The 22,444-nt window shown below is 43.2% G+C and overlaps 1 protein-coding gene across 1 annotated transcript; it reads right to left on the minus strand.

Annotated features, from left to right (window-relative positions):
- Positions 1-7,231: 7,231 nt before the first annotated feature.
- LOC139455214 (lysophospholipase D GDPD1-like) lies at positions 7,232-19,075 on the minus strand. The gene is made up of 10 exons (XM_071236760.1): positions 18,907-19,075; positions 16,657-16,699; positions 15,387-15,519; positions 14,169-14,214; positions 13,635-13,759; positions 12,227-12,316; positions 9,336-9,469; positions 8,776-8,835; positions 8,016-8,067; positions 7,232-7,375 (listed from the first exon to the last, which is right to left on the minus strand). The coding sequence occupies exons 1-10, from the start codon at positions 19,073-19,075 to the stop codon at positions 7,232-7,234; spliced, it is 996 nt and encodes a 331-aa protein (XP_071092861.1).
- Positions 19,076-22,444: the final 3,369 nt, after the last annotated feature.

A 22,444-nucleotide genomic window follows, 5' to 3' on the forward strand; every position in this document is an offset into this window, starting at 1 on the left:
TACAGACTGGGTAATATACTACATCATTGCTGTCTATGAAATCACTATAAGCTATTAATCACTATTAACCCACGACTCCTGTTCATACTATCAGCCACTGGTTCGCCGGGTGCAGAATTGTCTTATAACTGTAATACTGATAAATATGACATAAAACAACATTCATTTACACACTACTGGTACCTATTATTCACACTATCAACCGTTGGTTCCCCGGTGTGGACACAGCCGTGACATAACTGTAATATCCACGATTGTGACGTCACCCTTCTACTCGCACCTCTCTCATCTCATGAACACCGTTACTGTCACTAGAACTGTGAGTAGCTCCAACGTTCTTTCTGTATCCTCCTCGACTAACACATTCAGTAGTACTGTATTAATTGCCGGACCATCAATTAAACATGGAATTACCGGCCTCACATTCCGTCTCCGCAGCTGATGTCAACACAACGACTGTATCCCATCTCTATCATTCAATTAAAGATGCAACGTCTGACCCTTGCTTCAGCACTTTCAGAGACTACAAAAAGTGGCAACTACAAGTCTGGTTCATTGCTGTGTTTACGCTGCGTCATCTAAATCTTATTTAGATATAGCTTTTCTTCTCGATGTAGATTGTATTCCGATGAGTCTATTTTTAGCCGGCGTCCATGCTTGAATTCCCTTTTTAACAATGGTATCTTTGCACGGGACTGTGTAATTAAAGCCAATTTGGGGGACTTTATTGCCCATTTTCAAACAGAACTCAATTTCATAAAATGAACAACGCCACACTAGAAAAAGCTACCTTGTACCTTTAAAACGGGCGTTCTTGTTATACTAAGTTCACTTGGGACTCTGCCGCTAACTCACAACAAAAACGCAAATTAAAGCCAAGCAAACAGTATTGAGAAGCTTACACAAAGGTATCTGATCATTAAACCGAGTCTCGACTACAAAACGACCCCGCACTATTAGCAACTGAACCTTGTGTTGATTATCCGGACAAACTATGTGTGTTAATGAGTACACAATAAAGTATTACTCACATGACTACACAAATTCACTTCTGCTCCAGTTGTCCTCTGCTCCAGTTGTCGTCTGCTCGGGCTTGTCCTGCAGTGAAGGAAGAAAATCGATCTTCTGGCCTTCCCGCCTAACAGATATCTTTTCAAGCCCAGGTGACATACAAGCGCACACGGGTTGGCTGTATCTGTTCAGGGGTCAAGCGGTTGCGTTTCTATGTCCGCAACAACGACTATAGAATGATTCTCACACCCAAAATAGAACCAGTCAACTATTGATTTTCCATATCTTCGTCATAGTATGTCAAGCGTGACGTGACTGCACTCACGTGTATTAATTACTTGTAGTTCTGAGTCATCTGTAGAAGTGTTCGAATAAAAAATAACTTGTTCACTTAGATTTTGACTTCAAACACTACATTATGTAGACTCACAGACCACGCTGTAGATGTGGAACTCATTCTTATATCACGTGAGGAATCGCTAAGGATAGTGTTAGGAGATTCCATGAACTCATTGACTGTGCAAATCACCTGATCAAGCAACGGAAGACCCCAGGGTTAATATAAAACGGCATGCTTATAAATACTTCCGTGCCGAACTCTGGAACAAGGTCAACCGGTCCAGTAGTTCGGCGGAGTAGGGTCATACTTCAACATCATACGTGATACAATCATACAGGTCGGGTGTATAGTTTGTATGCGTATATGTACAAGTATATTTAAACCATAAGCATCAGTATGTAACGTGTGTGACGTTGTGACGACAGTTACTATTGATAAAAGCGATTTAAAGTATATCCTTTAGAACGTAATATATTTTAAGTCATTGGCATTTAGGGATATGTAGAATTATTGAATATGAAAGGTTAAGGTCATTATCTGCCCAAATGTCCCAAATATTTATTTTAAAGTTGACTCAGCATAATTGATAAATGCTACTGAGATTGTGACAGCACAGACCGTGTGGTCCAGCTTCTGTTATTCCTGTGCGTTTCGGTCCAGATACTAAAATCTTTAGACCTAAACCACAACTCACTCACTCACCTTTCACTCACCTACCCACCCACCCACGCACGCACGCACGCACGCACGTTTACTCACTCACTCAACCACTCACTCAACCACCCACGCACGCTCACTCACTCACTCACCCACCCAAGCACTCACTCACTCACTCACTCACTCACTCATCTACGCACGCACGCACGCTCACTCACTCACTCACTCACCCATGCACTCATTCACTCACGCACGCACGCACGCTCACTCACTCACTCACTCACTCACTCACTCACCGCCTATGAAGCAGAAACATCCACGTGTAGCACAGAGGAAATCGTTGAGCAGGTTATAGTATATTGTTCTCTGCACTTGACAGCATTGATCCTCTGCGGCAGCTTGACGGTGCAGTTCAACTGGTGTCAGTTGAATCATACATCTACAGTGTGATGAACTGACTCGAAGACAGGGTTAAGGGTTGTGGGGAGCATAGATGTACGTCCAGCTGGGCTGAGTCAGACTGGCTGCATTATCTCACAGGGCCACGGATAGCCATACTGACTGTACTGTTTACATGAAAAAAATGTAATCAGTACAGTCAGTAATAGTGTGGCTATCCGTGGCCCTGTACATTATCTACACAATATCTGCACCTTACGACATGAGGCAAAAGTCATTGTAAAATAACGTCTATAACAATTATAATGTGATTCATTCTGTTAACAACACACTGACACTGACCTGCAGATGTAGATCTCGTCCCCCGCGCAGCATCCACCCCTCCGTGTGTACGCCACTCGCCACTCACAGACCCCCGCCGGCCGTCTTCAGGAAGTTATAACTATTTGACGTCTAGGAGTTAATTGTTTACACCAGCTGGCGGATCGAGTCGGGGATGACTGAGTATGTGTGTGTGTGTGGGGGGGGGGGGGGGGGGGGGGGGGAGGAGGTTTTAATGATGAAGGGGGTTATTGGATAAATGTGCGCGTTGCTGGGAGAGGATTAGTATGTAGTGTCTGCAGAAAATCTCCTGACGCAAGCATTACATCGACACGTCGGCAGCGCTTCATCACTTGGTCCTGCTGAAATACTGGCGGAAGAGATGCTTTGCTGGCTTCATGCAGTAACTACGAATGACATATATCAAAACAACGCAAATCTAATTGAGTTCGATTGGCATTACTTAGAAGTTGACGGATGACAAAATAGATATATTTTTTATGGAAAACAACTTCTTTATTGCTTGACAACGGTGTAAGGATCTATACCGAAACGTCACCTTTACGGTAAATAAAGAAGTTCTTATCCATCAATTGTGTCATCTTTAACCTAAAAAGGTACTTTTACAGGTAAAATGATCAACTATTCGTGTGTTGTCATGCATGTGTGATACGGCCTATAGCCTGAGGTAATTACCTGACACCTGTCCCGAGGTGATGACCTCACACCGGTCCGTGCTTTCTCACTTGTACAAATATCACCTGACTTGGAGGTGGTTTCAAAATGCTGTTATTTACTTTATTGAGATATGCGTTGACGGGAGGAGCAATTAAGATATGTACTGCATTATATTTGCTTGGGAAAATGGTAGAATAATTATAAGCTATGAAATGAGTATTGGGAGGTTGGGGGTTTTTTAATCAAGAAGTATTTGTAGTTCTTCAGTTGATTTCCAGAGTCGCTTTCAGACTACTAATGGTTGACGCGACAGTATCTGGTATCTGGTGATAACTGGCGTTATCCATGCCAATATAACTGGCGTTGTTTAGATTAGGCAGTAGAAACGCAAAAGTGATATTAGATAAATATTCTATACATCATATAAATAATCGATTTTTCAAAAACGGCACATATCATTGTCATTGACCAAGGTTTCATATGGCACACATGGAACAGTAGATGTTCAAGGTGAAGGTCGTCCGTTCTCAATATCTTGTATGGCCACCATTAGAGTCCAAAACTGACTGTCATCGTCGTCTCATAAGAAGCAATCAGATCCCGAGTTGTGGCCTGGGGAATGTTCACCCACTCTGCCTGCAGTATTTGTGCCAACTGTCGAAGGTTCTGTGATTGTTGCTGACGTGCTCTCAGCCGTTGATCCCGTGCATGCAGTAAATGTCCGATGGGGTTTAAATCTGGAGACCCGGAGGCCCATGGCAGGACCTGGATGTTGGGATTCCTGAAAAAGGCGGTTGTCTGTGTTGCCATGTGAGATCGGGCGTTGTCTTGTTGGAAGGGCCTGTGGTCGAAGAATCTCCTACGTATAACGTTGTGCCGTTATATTTCCAGTCTGTTCTACCAGGAGATGGCTGCCCACATCATCACACTGCCACCATTTTCTGAATGCAGTTTCGTGCATAACGTTCCCCGCGACGCCTGTAAACATGACGTCTACAATCCGTGACATAAAACATGACTCGTCACAAAACCAAACTTGTTTCCATCGCATATGTGGCCATACTCTGTGACCTTGACACCATTGATGTCGCAGCCGACGATGCAGGTCCGTCAAAATGACACCTCGAACTGGTCGTCTAGAGCGAATACCCTCAACGGTTCCCCACTGTCTGAGCTGATATCCTACGCAATTCTGGTATTGCCGTAGTTGTAGAGGTGGCTGTGGTGGTTCTTTCACACAAGTGATGTAGCCGCATGAATCTCTCTCTTGCTCTGGTAGTGATCGGGATCAACCGGATCTGGGAAGGTCACGTGTTGTCCCCTGTGTCTGATAACGGTTCCACAGTCTTGTAATGGTGCTTGGTGCTACGTGGAAAAACCTGGGTACGGCCAAAGATGACTCTCCTGTTTGTAGTCGGCCGATGGCGTTGTTGCGTTAGGATTCCGTCAGTCGTGGCATGTGTTCGCTATTACTGAACTTGGGATCTATTTTATCTACATGTACTTAGATTTATCATGTCAACCTGTACCAGTAGATGTAAAGTGAATCTATAGTCACAATGATTTCGTGTAAAAGTCTGCTGAATATTGAATCTTTTCCTTTCCAATGATGCATGTAGTCTGAGTGAGCTCATGTGAAAACTGAAATTTTAGTGTGATTCTTGAGTGTCTTTTATTCAAAAGGTAGGCAACCAAAGTGTCCAGTTTGGAAAAGTATTTGTCAAAACATCATCCTTGTCAATGAAAGCCTGTGGTAAAGACAGGGAAAACATTTCCAAGAAATTGGGATATGACAATCTCCCTGGTGGTCCTAATGTCCGGGGGAAGAGGATGAAGACGACTTCTGAAGAGGCAGGACTTTCATGACTGTATACCAACCACTGCCCCACAGCAACATGCATCACTGTGCTGGATGTCAAGGGAATAGAGGCTAGACACAGCATTGTTTGTTTGTTTGTTGTTTTACGCCGCACTCAGCAATATTCCAGCTATATGACGGCGGTCTGTAAATAATCGAGTCTGGACCAGACAATCCAGTGATTAATATCATGAGCATCGATCCACGCAATTGGGATACGATGACATGTATCAACAAAGTCAGCGAGCCTGACCACCCGATCCCGTTAGTCGCCTTTTACTACAAGCATAGTCGCCTTTTACGGCAAGTATGGGTTGCTGAAGACCTATTCTGACCCCGGAATCTTCACGGGGCAGACACAGCATTGATGTAGTTGGACACAAATCAGAGACATCAGTTAAACATGAAGTCTTTGATAGGCATTTAGAAGTTGGTGGAACATGAATACATGACACTTTTTATGGATAGCAACTTCTTTTATTCTTTGTACAACGTTTCCGAGCTACTTCCTGCTCTTTCATCAGGTGAATGATTAAGGAACGAGACGTAGCTCTAAAACGTCGTACAAAGAATAAAAGAAGTGTGTCATGTATTCATCAACCAAAACATCACGCGGGAAATGGGAACAGGAACATGACGTGTGTCGTGTATTAGGGGAGGTTTTATCAAATGTTCCTGAGGGGGAAGTGGTTTCATACTAGTTTCCAACGACTGCATCCAGAAACTTTTGCAGGAAACTGATTTCAGCGTGACAGACGATGCAGCAGAAAATGCATCTTGCCCCACAAACAGTCAATTATACAGCTCAAATTCACTGCAACCAGGCAAAGTAAATTTTGTCTAATCTGACATTTGATATTACAGACATGTGTTCCTATTACTTAATAACTGACGTTGGACAAGTTATCCTCTTTAATTATTCCAAATGTCAAGATGTCAGTCCCACGCAGATCAGATTTATGGTTTATCTTTTCATGAGGGTCACTTGACATTCCCAGATTGCCAAACAGTGAAAAGAAATGGGTTTCCACAGCTAGTCTGTGTATGAACAATGTTAAAATAAAGTTGTATATGTTTACCATTTTTGCTTTTTTGTGAAATATGTTTATTGTGGCACATTGAAACTCCCTGACTCTGTCTGACGGAGGCAACATGGTATGCACACATGTATGTGAAGGATGCAAAGGGAGGCTACTCCTGGCTGCCTTTTGGGACCAGTGCTCAGTGTAAGGGAGACAACCCTCAGTTAGGGTATCTCTCATGTTGACAGATAGCAGTACATATATTACTGAAGTGAACGGCGGAGTGTTTGAAGGCTTCATAAACTTAAAGTGAACTTCGGAACAACAAAATGTTTACTCTTGACGAGGTCAGTATACGAAAACAAAGAACCTTGGACACGATCCCATCGCCGGTCTGACCGAACCCCGGGGGTCGGGTCCACAGGTCCTTGAACTGCGCTAATTGACCTCGCCAAGAGTAATTATTGATATAAAATGCATTGAGCACAGCAGATGTCATGGTTCTGTAGCTCAGAGAAGACACTATGATCTATGGTACAGTGTCTCAGAGAGAACAACATGGTCCATGGTACAGTGTCTCAGAGAGGACAACAAGGTCCATGGTACAGTGTCTCAGAGAGGACAACATGGTCCATGGTACAGTATCTCAGAGAGGACAACAAGGTCCATGGTACAGTGTCTCAGAGAGGACAACAAGGTCCATGGTACAGTGTCTCAGAGAGAACAACAAGATCCATGGTACAGTGTCTCAGAGAGACCAACATGATCCATGGTACAGTATCTCAGAGAGAACAACATGATCCATGGTACACTATCCCAGAGAGGTCAATATGATCCATGGTCCAGTGTTTCTGAAAGCCAACATGTTCCATGGTACTGTTTCCCAGAGCGGCCAACATGGTCCATAGGTCCACTATCTCCAATCGGCCGACATGGTCCATGGCTCTACTCCTCGCGATCCTTCTTCTCGGCATCCAGACGGTCCAGATGGTCCTTCAGTCGGGAGGGGAAGTCAGTGATGACACCGGTCGCGCCCATCTCGAACGCGCGGTCAAACTCGTGTGGCTGATTCAGACAGTAGACGTATGTCTGAAATAGAACAATGTGTATGAACAATAGGAGACAGTTGTAAGTGTAGAATTTTGTCTGACGCCGCATTGAACATTACTTCAGATACATAGCCGCTTGGTAGGATATCCCGAAGTGACGCAGGTCTTTTACGTTTACCATTTGGCTAAACCAACGAGAACAGGACGGTACTGACAGACCAAGAATTAGAATCGGGGCGAAGCTGGATTCGAACCACAAGGGACGCAACTCTTTGTGCTTCGCAAGGATAATATTTCATAGGGTCACGAGATGTCCCGAATGGACCGTAAGTAAAACGAGGTGTAACGAATGGTTTCTCGAGGACACGTATGCCGAATATTTTCTAAGGGTGTGGTTATCATATGTCTTGCATTTATAAATATACCCAAGATACAGTAAACTGTGTTCACTCATACTGTATAATACTGTAACTTCCGATGTGTTTCCAATAGAATCTCTTTTCGATATATGGAGGAAATGTACGTGAATCATTATATGTACGACAATTCTTTTAGCTCTGCCCGTTTGCGCTTAGACGGAACCCAGTCTCAAAAATGGCAACGAGAGGGACACGAGTCGCTATTCGCATTGTCCCGGAGTAACATGAGTTGGTCACAAATGCTTTTAGGTCACAGCTCACCGGTATCCCTCTGGCTCTCAGATGTTTGAACAATCCCCCGCTCATCATCAGTCTGAAAGGGAGATTTAGTGAGTTACGTATGACCTCACACTACGTCTTCAGTTTATCTGGTTTCTCGTTGAGTGGTAATTGCCTGAGAGACCCGTCACAACCAGCATACCCAGTCCAACACCCACTGGTTGTTTGTTGTTAACGCCGAACTCAGCAATATTCCAGCTAGATGACGACGGTCTGTAAATAATCCAGTATGGACCAGACAATCCAGTGATTGACATCATGAGCATCGATCAAAGCAATTGGGATACGATGACATGCATGAAGCAAGTCAGCGAACCTGACCACCCGATCCCGTTAGTCGCCTCTTATGACAGGCATAGCCGCCTTTTACGGCAAGCATGGGTTGCTGAAGACTTATTCTACCCCGGATCTTCACCCATTGATAGTATCACAGCACCTACTGTTAGTATGCTCATAACCATTATCAGTTTGTGATTTCGGTAGGCCTTATTATCTTAACTGTTTGAAGATGAAACAAATTTATATATGAATATATGTCTTAAGTTGTTAATAACTACAAATCAATGGGCTGACCGACTTTAAGGTCATTTTTCATTACAGAAAATAATTAACAAACTAAAATGAGGATTGTATGTTATATATTTGTGACGTGTTAAAGATTTCATATCATATTTGTGCCGTCATTTTCAATACGACCCTCCCTTTTGGTTCATGCACCGTGACATCAGAGAACCAAACTCACTTGTCAATAATCCATGTTTTCCAGCCTCTCATGTACCCGACCTGGAAGCCTCGCTGAGGGCTGCAATAATTACAGTACAACTACACCTACGAGTACGACGACGACTACTACAACAATAATAATACAAAGACGGCGAGTGATGATGAGCATGATCATGATGATGATGATGATGATGAAGCTTTTGACTAAAGTTCCCAATATGCTGCTTGGAAAGGGATTTCCCCATGTGCTTCCCCATTGGGAATACTTAAAATGTATAATTATATTCGCCAAAGGTTCACAATCTTTATTCCTAACATGGGATAATTACGATACTGAAACCCACTCGGCTAACGATCTTTATTAGTCCCTTAGTGTGTTGACATAATATTTTATCATATAATGAATAGGTTTCGCTCCAGGATAACGCCCAGGAGGACGGTATTCGTTGGGGTTACCCAAGGCTCGCCAAATACAATGGGTATTCCTGATGCAGGGTATTTACCATACAAAACACACGTACGAAATATGAGAGTGTGGGCTCGAATACCGAATGGGACTCAAGCATCACGCAGACTTACTCCAGCGTCAGCAACGGCATAGGGGTGAGATACACCGTCTCCTTGATGGGCGTGAAGGGCAGGAGACCGAGGTAGAACAAGAAGAGGAATACAGAGCGACGGTGGCGGTTCACCCACAGCGGGATGAAGGGGTTCTGGAATAATAACCACTCAGTGACGTCATCATGGTACTCAAGCTAACGCCAGGAATTATCGAAATTCATTTAAGAATTGACCTTCACTTTGTGTGAGTTCATTGGAGTATCAACCTTCATAGAGTGAGGGCCAAACTGTATGAACGTCGGAGCTTGCGACGACGTTCATACAATGTTTGGCCCTCACTCTATGAAGGTTCATACTCCAATGAACTCACACAAAGTGAAAGTCAATGCTTATAATTTTTTCATCACAATTTCTTACCTCAAACGATGTAGGCCAAGATCTAAACACAATTTTATTTAGTACGTGTGACTTCATGTTTACTCTGACAGCCATACAACAACCAGCTATATCGCGGAGTAAAATAGTTCCTCAAAAAGAGAGGTGACATGGGCGTATGGATGCACAACTTGCTCTTCAGAAACATCTTAAGCAGCACATGTGTTCAAATCATATCCTCATTAGATGAGAAAGGTCTGTAAAGAACTACCTCAGTAAGTCAGTCACAATGACAGCGGGTCGTAATACATTTACATCAAGTACAAGACGTCAAAATGGCCGACACGATAAACGTGACGGGAGAGATTTCCGAAGTTGTTAATGAACGTGTGGCGGTTACATGTGTGCGTCATCATTGATCAACTGGCCGCTCATTGAAAGGTGAATAAAGATGCGTCAAACAGACACTAAGGTAAATTCATAGATTGCTGGAGACGGTCAATGTCAGCCTTGGCACGGATCGAGTCGATACTACGATAGTTTAGATGTGCATTTCATCGTTTGTTCATTAGGATAGGCCGCAGCGAGGATATTCGTGAACAATCATGCAGTCACGCTCTCTGACATTTCTCAATGTATACTGAAACGCTGAGACCAAGAATAAAGGTTCTAAATTATCAGAAAGAACGCTTATGTGTGTTTTCGTGCTAGGGAATTCCCAGGGGTTTCCCCAGGAATGTGGAAGTAGTCCGTCAGTGTTTACGTCATTTAAAGAACACGGTCTCGTGAAAAACGTATGAACGTCAAATTGTGTCGTTCATACACTTATGAACGTCAATTTCGCGGTCATGTGACCGACCTCTCATCCAATGAAAAAGCCTTATATCGTGTAAACTTCAAATTAAAAAAGTATTTATCATCCAAAACTGGCTCCCACAGGAGATATCGCTTGGGTAGACATCGCTGCAATGAAATTGCATCACAATGCTTGTGACGTCATTGTTACCATGACGTCAGAATCAAATGACATCACCAATGGCTCTGCTACTGAAGCTAGCAGTACTTTTCACACTTTAGACACTGCTTATCACTGTCTACAAACTGAAAAATGATGTTGGGTGATAAATATCAAACGACACTCGGGTGAGATTCTCAATTTATCCTCGTGTTTACATTTTATAATCGACCACCAGGTCTGGTGGTAGAGCGTCCGCCAGGAGAGCTGAAGGTCCGGGGTTCGATCCCCGGTCCCAAAAGACGTTAAAAGATTATACCTCTTGTTACCCTGTCTGGCGCTCGGCATTAAGGGGCTTAAACAAGGACTTGCCTCGGAGTCAGTATACTGTGTCTGAGTGGGGTATTCGTGTTAAACTGTGGCATGGTATCTCAGTGGGCTAGCACTTTAAAATTGGCATTAGACCGAACTAGTACAAGCAGCCGCACACACACACGTCGCTATATAAGTGCAATCATTTTGGACACGTTAAACCCATTTCACTTCACCGTCGGGATCCTGATGAGAATCGGTCTCCAGCAACCCATGCTTGTCGTATAAGGCGACTAACTGGATCTGGTTGTCATGCTCGCTGACCAATTATTGCATAGATCGATGCTCATGATGTCAATCACTGGATTGTCTAGTCCAGACTCGTTTTTTACAGACCGCCGCCATATAGCTTGAATATTGCTGAGTGCGTCGTTAAACAACAAACACAGGAACTATTTTACAAGGAGGTTTTTTTCATGAAGTTGACATGTTAACCCGTGCTTTGGATACGAATAATAATATTAGAAGAAAGGAATGGCCAGAGTTAATTCTTGGAATATTCTCACAACGACGCAGCGCGGATTTGATTATGAAAGGGAAACTCGTTCATTCTTTCCGGCTGTGTTGATAAGATATATTCAAGCGGGGGGAAATGGAAATATGTTTTGAGTGGGGCGGTAATTTAATGGGCAACAACACTCCAACTTTCAAAGTTGATGGCTTTTTCTTCGCGGTTTCAAAATTTGCTTATTATGGACTATAATCTCGACTGGTTTGACTTGTGTTCAGCGCTACTTGGCATCTGGTGATTATTTACTCCGAGACGACTGAGAGTAAGAGCCGTTTCCGTAGAGCCTACAGTGCAGATCGAGAGATATCTGGAGGCTGTGATTGGATGATATTGTTTTAGATTTTTAGTCTTTTGTATACATCCATCCAGTACTTAAAACTGACCATGTTTTTCAATATTTGGTGCTGACTTTTTTAACAAGATGACTTGTGCTGAATGTGACCAGAGATATTTTCAAGAAGGTGACATTTGGTGTGGAACTGTTCTCGCAAAGGAGCTCTTTTGTGTTTTTATGACAGCATTAAGGCCAGACTGTGCATACATGTGCAAGTAATGACTGTTGATTGCCTACTTTGTTTTAAAAATATATAACGTTACTATAGAAGTCTATGGGAAAACATTTGGTTGTGTGTAACCTCAAGGTCGGCGGGAGAGAAGATACCCATGACGTCCTGATGCCCCGACACGAACACGCACCTTGTTGTAGAGGGCGTTCACCAGCTTGGTGTCGTGGCTCCCCCACGCGGTGGATGTCTCTCGCTTATGTTTCACCACCAGCTTCGCGATCTGAACAGAGGAAGTGACGTCAGATCATACACAAAACAGACTTCACAAACATGGATCTGGGATAGAGATGGTGTGCGGTCCAGTGGTCCACATCTTCCCGAGGCAAGAGAGTTAACTGACTTTAAAAGTCCAGTTTCCACCCTTGCCGAACTTGGCCGAAATTCCTGGGCTCGATCGTAGCGCCACCAGTGGTTATTACGAGTTATGTCCCTTCTAAGCCTCTCCTATGGACCAATCAGATTCCATCACTTGCATTTGTTTCAAACACAACGGTGGCCCCCAGTCAAGAAGATATGGTCGATCAGCAAGGTCTATATTGTCATAAAACGGGTCTTACATCGCGAGGTGCATCAAATCACGCGAGCCCCTTGATTAAAATCATGAAAAGGTTTGGAAAAAAATCCACGGGAGTTCGGGAAGGGCAGAGGGCGGTCGGGTAGCCTAGTGGTTAAAGCGTTCGTTCACTCTTCACGCCGAAGACCCGGGTTCGATTCCCGATTTGGGTACATTGTGTGAAGCCCATTTCTGGTGTCCCCCGCCGTGGAATATTGCTAAAAGGGGCGTAAAACCATACTCACTCGGCAAGGACGGAAACTGGACTTCTATTTAAGAAATAAACGACAAGTGGGAGTTGTTTATCGTACAATAAAAAAACTGCAGGGAGAATAAACAACACTTCGTTCTTCATTGTTCTTTGCGATTTATCATATAGCTATCTTATATAGTCAGTTAACGCCCTTGCCTCAGGAAGATGCAACTCTCCTTACAACATGTAACAGTGCTGGTGACCTGTTCCACTCTGACCTATATAGACAGGGCGAAATTCATGCATAGTGTAAACTTATATTAGGCAAACGCTGATTTAGTATAATTCATTTTCATTCTATTTTAAGTACGATTTAGTTCACATTCCTTCGTTACGAGCCACCGTTCATCTGTGGCTGCGATCGCCTACGTCAATGGGCCTTACATACAAAAGTCATCAGACGTCGGACGTTGGTGGAACGTTGATGGAACGTCGAAACACGTACATGACGTTGAGGCACATATCAATTATACGTCAACTTATTACGCGTTAGAATCCATTCACCAAGCGGTAAGTGGAGATAAGGCCAGTAAAGACTACCCTTCTTATGACTTTTTTCAAAACAGACTGGGTACTGGGGGCGGGGAGAGAGAGAAAAGTAGGAATCAGGTTCAAAATAGCCGTTCTTAACAGTGCATATAAACTAAATACAAGTTCGTCGTCGGGGCAACTTTCAGAGCGGGGTCATGATCAACAAGAATTCTGAACGTGCCTGCACCTGTTGCAACTCACCCCGTCAATCAACGCATGGTCCACACCCTCACATTTGACGTCAATAAAGACGGCGGATTTAGGAAACCTCTCAAATATTTCCCGAAGAGTTGGAATCGGTTCTGGCTTTCCTCGTGATGCGAATCCTGTCATAGACATTGTACCGTAAATCATGGTAGATATGTTTTATCAAATATAAAAAAACTTAGTACATTACAAGACACAGTAGTTTCAGTGGGTATTTTAAGTACAACTTCTGGGTATTTGTTTACCCTTCTTCAAGGCAGGATAGGGGCGGTCGGGTAGCCTAGTGGTTAAAGCGTTCGCTCGTCACGCAGAAGACCCGGGTTCGATTCCCAACATGGGTACAATGTATGAAGCCCATTTCTGGTGTCCCCCGCCGTGATATTGCTGGAATATTGCTAAAAGCGGCGTAAAACCAAAGTCCCTCACTCACTCACTCATTCACTCATGGCAGGATTCCATGGAACACCTGGACGCGTACACGTAATGCTTAACATCGAAAGGCAGTCTGGGGCGATCCTATGGCCTCACCTTTCTGATACCGCAGGAAGAATGGCGGCCTCAGGCATGGCAGCACCTGTAACCAACAAAACATAACCTTAAGCTCATAAACTTAAGATCCAAAGACTTAAGATGCACAAAAATGACATATTTGCTACATGTTTTTCTTTCATACTTTTAAATTTTTAAAAATATCTGTTTTGGAAACTAGAGCTGAAACAATATACCCCGAACCCCTCAGAATATCAAATGGTCGTTGCCTACAGGTAAGACCATTTTGATTTCATTTTTGTGCGAACTTGCCGATCGACGTACACCCTAATTCACATGCACTAAATGTTACAAATAAGTGATTGGTTGAATACCTGTCTCAAAAGAAACCGAAGTTGTTCCCCTTTAAAAGTGCTCTGTCAGATGAACGGGTTTGGAGTTTAAGGTTTCATAACCTTTAAACGAGTTTGCAGCTGATATTCAATCGGCATATGCCAACTGTTTCATCGACGGTCGTCACTCGGTATTCTACACTCTTCAGCAACTAATGCCTGCCGTAAAAGGCGACTATGCTTGGTTAACTTGGTTAATGCGTGTCACCGCATCCCAATGGCGTGGATCGATGCTCATGATCCACGCAATTGCGTGGAGTCTGGTCAAGACTCGATTATTTACAGACCGCAGTCATATAGCCGGAATATTGCTGAGTGCGGCGTTAAACAACAAACAAACAAACAAACACTATATCTCTGTGTCACATTCCCTTTTCTTTACTTTATAAAATAAACAGTAGAGTGTCATGATTGATTGAAACTTGTTAAATCAGTTTGGAACCCGGAAATCCTTTCACTACGTAAGAATATCCCCATTTTTTTCTAAATAAATATATTTTTTTTGTTCTGAATCTAGTCATTTCCGAATGAAATTAATGGTGGTCAAATACTCAATAACGCAATTTTAACTCCCAAGCGAAATTTCGACATCCCGGAAGCTCCATCATCTGGAGGATCATGTCCGTAAATATTTAAACCGACAATGCTACGCGCCAATAATTTTCGTTATTCTGTTTCCATACGGTAGTATCGTGCTGATAAACGAGATTTCACTTAAAAAATGTAACCTAAATCACGTTCGGAAACAATACTTTATCTTTCTGTATAAATAAATAACATTTGTTCGTTTATTAAGATATATTGGTATTCACAATGAAGGGAAATATAACAACGGTGCCTTTGCTACTTTGACATGCGAACCTACCCTATATAACGAGTCAGTTACTTTCCACGGCGTGCCACAACACCGCTTCAAAGTCTCGTCTGGGAAGACGATAATCTCGCCATCTCTCGTTCTTCTGGCAGTGAGGAAGAAGTCTGCTCCGATCGAGGAAGAACTGTCACAGGTTATAGTTACATGTTTAAATGTGTTCAAGCACCACCCTACACTCTGAGATGACGCATACTACTTTAATGTGAAGAGCGGAACAGTAGCCTAGCGGTTAATGCGTTCGCTCGTCACAACGAAGTCACGGGTTTGATCCCAAGCTGTATACAATGCGTGTTTACAAACCATACGCAGCGTGGTGTCGCTGCTAAAAACTACGCTCACTGCCGGAAGAACAGTCCATGACCTATATCTGTCGTGTCAGCATGTTAACACATTAACCAAGGTAGGTGCATATATACCGCTCAAAGAAGTTAAAGAACGCCCGATTTGAATATGACAGTTATGATGCCAAGGCTGGTGGGTACACACAGTTTTCCAATTAGGTGTCGTTTAACTTGTTGTGAGTAGTACACATCCACGGTCTTGTGGAGTTTCACACAAATCAGCGGTGTAAGCACCCACTGGCTAGGTATATAAGGTGGGTTTAACGTTGCTTTAAAGAGTATTGCATTTATACAGCGACGTGAGTTGCTGCTTGTACTAGTCAAGACTCCTGCTGCTGTTATAGTGCCAGCCCACTGAGATACCATGTCGCAGTGTAACATCAATAGTGAGTGAGTGAGTATGGGTTTACGCCGCTTTTAGCAATATTCCAGCAATATCACGGCAGGGGACACCAGAAATGGGCTTCACTCATTGTACCCATGTCGGGAATCGAACCCGGGTCTTCGGCGTGACGAGCGGACGCTTTAACCACTAAGCTACCCGACCGCCCCGTAACATCAATACCCTACACAGACACAGTATAGTGACGCCTTGTTTTTGCCCCTTAATAACGAGCACCAGGGATGGTAACAAGAAGTACCAACTTTTTACGTCTTTTGGTATGACGAGACCAGGGGATCGAACCACCGACCTCCCGCACTCCGGGAGGAGCTCTATCCGCTAGACCACGGGGTAACCCCCGTTAATCCGGGCAACAGCGTCTGCGGTGAAATCTCTGACTTCCGGTTGAAGAGTCATGTTTACAGAGTTTCGGCGACTGATGCAGCCAAGTTACGTTTTATGTTGTTTGTACTTTTTTTGTCAAATCTAATTTCCAAGTGCATACTTTCTGTCGTCCAGCAGTTTACAATGTACTTACTGTTTGAAAGCAGAGAGGGATCCCTCTAGAGCCTCGCCGCCTCCTGAAGAGAAACAGCAGGTCAGACTCGGTTATCCAGTGTGAGCATGAATGTTTGAACAGTATGTCAGTTAAGTACGGCATGATTGCTTAATTCGGGAGCAAATAATGTCGCAGACGTTAACCAGGTCAGCAACACGACAACGGGTATGGTGCCGGTGAACCATGGAGCATAGCGGGGTGAATCTGAGGTTCGAACTCACGACCAGCTGACCGGGTGGTGAGCTGAGAGTGAGTGAGTTTGGTTTAACGCCGCTCTTAACAGTATTCCAGTTATATCACGGCGTGTCACCTTAATGTGGGAGGAAAACCCGAAGTGATGCAGGTCTCAGATGTTTACCACTTCGGTGAAACCCACGAGCACGGGTTTGGTGCTGACAAACCTAGAAACATAATTGGGGCGAACCGGGATTCGAACCCACAATCATAGGTTTCTGACGCGCCCAAGGGACGCAACTCTGCATGGCGAATCGCGGAGCCTCAGACAACTGGGGCACCCGTGCTCCCGGTGAGCTAAGAGACCACATAAGCTGGGTTTGGGATTTGTTTATTTTCTTGTTATAGTGTTTATTGTCATGGTAATAAGTAGATACAGACATTACCAATCAACATTGATATTTTAACTCACCAACACATCTTAAGAGATAAATATTGATATTTGGTGGTTATATTGGATTTGTGCCACATAAGTTAAATGTAAGTTTAGTTTGAGGTATTCATCATGTGGGTGTTGGAATATACTGATGGCAATAAGTTAGGGAGCAGTTAAAAGTGCTGGATATTTTCTTCCAATGTTCGGTTATTTCCGGAATGCATCGGCTGGTCATTTACTTCATTTAGCAAAATACATGTCAGAAAAGCTATTGCAGGCGTATTCATAGAGTATTCATTGAGTATTCATAGAACATTCGCAAAGAATTCACATAGTATTCACAGAATATTCACATAGTATTCACAGAGTATTCATAGAGTATTCACATAGTATTCACAGAATATTAACAGAGTATTCACGGAGTATCCACAGAATATTCACGGAGTAATCACAGAATATTCACAGAGTATTCACGGAGTATTCACAGAATATTCACGGAGTATTCACAGAATATTCACGGAATATTTACAGATTACTCACAGAATATTCACAAAGTATTCACAGAGAATTCGCCGAGTATTCACAGAGTATTTACAACACACACACGGCTGGTCAGGGTAATCTACCATGGCTATGCCAGTCACGAAGCAGCTACATGAAACACATACTAGTATATATCTAGATATCACTTCAGCGGAGAGCACGCCCGGATATTCTAGGTATATGGCTAAAAATGTTCGATATCAACTGGCATCAAAACCAGTGAAAACTGTTTAAAATGTGATAAAACTGATCTTGCCAGTAATGTCATCGACGGTTCAGAAGTGTTTTTCAATATATTCGATTAGTTAATTACAAAATTTAACAACGTTGTATCCAATGTATATCTGCTGCAGTATTGCATGGGAACTATATCGGTGAAATAAGCAATATTTTCCTTTCTATGTTATTCATACCACACTCTTCAAACTTGATATTGGACTAAAAAATACCTATACATAATTTAACAATTTCGTAACTGTTCAGGGTCATGTGAAATGTTTGTCGATATACGCTATATGTAGATATACTAGATTTCTTAAACAGTTTGAAACGAGCTATCGATCAATCTCAGAACAAGCGACAAGGAATTATATAAATATATATGTGTGCGTGTGTGTGCGTGTGTGTGTGCGTGTGTGTGTGTGTGTGCGTGTGCGTGTGCGTGTGCGTACCAACCATCTTTTCCATTGTCCGATATCCAAATGGCTAGTTTTCTTGCCTTCAAAATACAAAATGCTTCCAATAGCGAAATAGTATACTTTACAGTGATATTTGAGAAAGACACAATTGCCGAGAACCAGAAATCCCCTGGCTATCATTTGATGGCTGCAGGAGGAAACAGTTTATTAACGTAATTTGCGAACGCTTAAACTGGGACGCGCGTCGTCGTGGATACGTTGCATTAAACACCAGCAACATTTTCCACTTTAATCAAAATGTGTAACATCTTCATTTACCTGCACAAAACCATATCTACCACATAACACGTGATGTGTTTACCTAGAGATCAGAGAAAATACTCATAAATGTGTTGATTAATACAATGGCGTTATGACGATGAAGAAGACTCCGGTTACCTCCCCTGAAACTGCAGACCCTTCCCCGAAACTTTCCCAGCGACTTCCGCTTGTGGCAGACGTTGGGGTAGACGCTGCAGGCGACGGACAACACCACGAAACACAGGAAGAAGAATCCAGTAACAGACACGATGCACACAGTGACCAGAAACACCATATCGGCCGCCATCTTGGATCACGTCATTGTTCACAGCCAAATCTACAGCAGCGGTCGCCAGCAATGAATGTGCGGTCTCCTGGCGAAGCTTTTGTTCATGTGTTCATTGCTATTCAGTCAAATATATTAAGTGTGCAGAGACTGACGAAGCTGGGAGTTGTCCCGAACATCGAGTAGATATGCACGTCACATGATCACGCGCGTGACAGACGTGATCCGACTTCTGGGAGAGACAGGTGGACGTGCTGTAGAACGCGGTCTTTTCATTTTGTATTCCCGCCCGATATTGTACCACTCTCTTAAGAGAGAGAGAGAGAGAGAGAGAGAGAGAGAAATACAACAGCAGTGGAAGAAGGTAATCCTATTATCTATGTACTGATAAGGAAGGGGCGGACGATGGGTAGCAGAGTTGTTAAAGCGTTAGATCGTCACGCCGAAGACCCGGGTTCCATTCCCCACAATATCCTTCTTGACTCTAAAATTAAAAAAAATCTTAAAATACATATATAAATATATTCCCCGGTCATGGTGCAGACTAGGTTTAGCGTTGCGTTCAAGATTATTGCATGTGTGTGTGTGTGTGTGTGTGTGTGTGTGTGTGTGTGTGTGTGTGCGTGTGCGTGTCGCGAAAATATGTAAACCCACACATAATAAAAAAATAGCGACCTTATTTTTTGAGTTAAACCCACACGTTAGTAAATAGAGACCTTATTTTTTTAGTTGAACCCACTCGTCGTAAAACAGCGACAATATTAGTTGAGTTGAACTTACACGTAAAAATAAAAGCGACTATATTATTTTAGTTAAACTCACACGTACGAAAATAGCGACCATATTATCAGAAAAATAGAGAGCTTATTATTTCACGTCAGAAATCTGTCACGTCCGCGTTGTTAACATTTACGTCACTGGGATACCATGGCCCATCAATTGTCTGGACACTGTCGACTTACACGATGTCCGAGTACAGTCGATGCAGATGTCATAGTGGAGAGGAAGCAGTTTCGTGAAGGAGAACATGTGACAGTCTTGAATGGGCGTGGTCACACCGGTCGTCCTAATCCTCGTCCTGTCAGTTGTTTGCCGACAACGTTCCATCAGCCTCTTTGTGGCAGCCCCGTTTGGGGCACGGGTGTCCCAGTCGTCTAAGGCCCCGCAATCGCTGTGCAGAGTTGCGTCCCTTGTCTATGGCAGAAACCTATGATTATGGGTTCGAATCCCGGTTCTCCCTGATTATGTTTCTAGGTTTGTCAGCATCATACCCGTGATCATGGGTTTTACCACAGTGGTAAACGTCGAAGACCTGCATCACTTCAGGCTTTCCCCCCACAATAAGCTGACACCCGTGGTATAACTTGAATATTGTTAAAAGCGGACCCAACTCACTCACTATGGCAGCCCCAACCACTGTTGCAATGTGGTCATGCGCGACTCCATGCTGCGCCATACCAATCTGTCATGCTCTGTTGCTGACATCGCTCGTCACGCTGGAGACTCGGGTTCGATTCCCCATAGGAGTACATTGTATGAAGCCCATTTCTGGTGTTCCCCACCGTGATATTTCTGAAATAAACGGTGTAAAACCTCACTCACTCACTCTCTGTGGTGCTGATAAACCGAGGCATTTTGTGTGTTTTTAGTTGTAACTCTAACGGATAGTGTCAGCTGATTTCTATACCAGTTTAGCTGGTGCATTTTGTTCTACGTTTTTTGTTTTGTTTTGTTTTTTTATCATTCACACTTCCACTGGCTTTTAGTCATCAGATACATTTGGTTGTATTTGAGCAACATATTTGAGCGACATATTTAGGCAACATTTCATATCCTTTGGAATTGAAGACAATTATTCCTGGTATAGTTTCTTTTGGACGTCATCATACACATGATGTGAAGCAGTGTCCCTCTAGAATAGACATTATACATTCCTACACTGCACATTCATATATAACATCGACGCCTCCATGATCTAGTGGTAGGGCCTCCGCCTGGAGAACCGAAGGTTTGGGGTTCGATCCCCGGCCGCATCACACCAAAAGACGTTCAAAGATTGCACTTGTTGTTATCCTTGGTGTCTGGTGCTCGGCATTAAGGGGCTAAAACAAGGACTGGTCGGCTCGGAGTCAGTATACTGTGTCTGAGTGGGGTATTCATGTTAAACTAGGGCATGGTATCTCAGTGAGCTAGCACCATAAATCAGCATCAGTCTTGACTAGTACAAACTGACACACACACACCCACACACACACACATGTGCATACTCGTCGCTATATAAGTGCAATAATCTTTGACGCGATGTTAGACCCAATTTCACCTCACCATCTAGAATATCATACAATGTTCCTTTACCTGTCTTCAATCAAGTATTGGCGGTATCTTAGACATTTATTAAAATGAGATCAACCTCGTGTAAATGTTTCCAAAGATTTTACACCCGCACAGATATGGTGGTGCCAATAGACATAATCAGGGCGAGTCATAGTTGTAAGAAACATTAATGTTATAAACAGAATTTCAGTGATAACATGGTGTGACAGTTTATAATGGAGCAGAAAGCCCAAAATACTGCTTTGGTAAAAAAAGTCTTCAGAACGTGTAACATGTTGACAGTTCAAGGAACATAATTTTAGGGACTGTGGTATTCGAAACCTGTAACAAGCCGATCCTTTCCTTGCTTCTGAGTGCAGCGCTGCAAAATGGAACACTGGTCAAAGTTTGGCCCTTTAGTTGTTCAGATTTGGACTTGAGAAGATACGGGGTAGAATAGGTCTTCAGCAACCCTTGCCTGCCGTAAATGGTGACTATGCTTGTTGTAAGAGGTGACTAATGGGATCCGGGGGTCGAGCTCATTGACTTGGTTGTTGTATGTCATCATGTCCCAATTGCGTGGAACAATGCTCATGATGTCAACCTCTGGATTGCCTGGTCCAAACTGGATTAATTACAGACCACCATCATATAGCTGGAATATTGCTGAGTGCTGTGTTAAACGACAAACATCATCCCCATGTTTAGATTTTTTTTGTTATGCCACACTGGGCACCATGGTCATTGACACACAATCAACCAAGTCATCCAGCCGGACCATCCGATCCATTTAGTCGCCTGTGACAACCAGGTTAGGTGTCTGTGGACCAGTTTGAACCCAGACTCCTGACAGGGTGTCAGCAGATGCAGAGAACGAGAAGCAAGTGTTCAGTAGTGATGTTAATGTAGCTAAAGATAAAGGACAAAAGACAACACACAACACAATCAAGGTAGAAACGTTTACAAATACAAGTAATCACATCTGAATCTTAAAGCAAGAAGTCACAAGTTGAGTTATACAACAAAGGTTATATTCCAATACAAATACATAGATGTAATATATTGAGCACAAACTGA

The sequence above is a fragment of the Haliotis cracherodii genome, unplaced genomic scaffold (genome assembly GCF_022045235.1).
Source record: "Haliotis cracherodii isolate W230 unplaced genomic scaffold, xgHalCrac1.p SCAF_11, whole genome shotgun sequence".
Classification (NCBI taxonomy): Eukaryota; Metazoa; Mollusca; class Gastropoda; order Lepetellida; family Haliotidae; genus Haliotis; species Haliotis cracherodii.

Bases quoted from the DNA above. Each gene is read 5' to 3' on its own strand.
- LOC139455214 (XM_071236760.1), bottom strand. From the start codon at position 19,075: ATGGCGGCCGATATGGTGTTTCTGGTCACTGTGTGCATCGTGTCTGTT. The intron at 13,760-14,168 runs GTGAGGCCATAG...TGTCTATGACAG, and splicing joins CTTCCTGCGGTATCAGAAAG to GATTCGCATCACGAGGAAAG. The intron at 8,836-9,335 runs GTAAGTCTGCGT...TAATTATTGCAG, and splicing joins ATGCCGTTGCTGACGCTGGA to CCCTCAGCGAGGCTTCCAGG.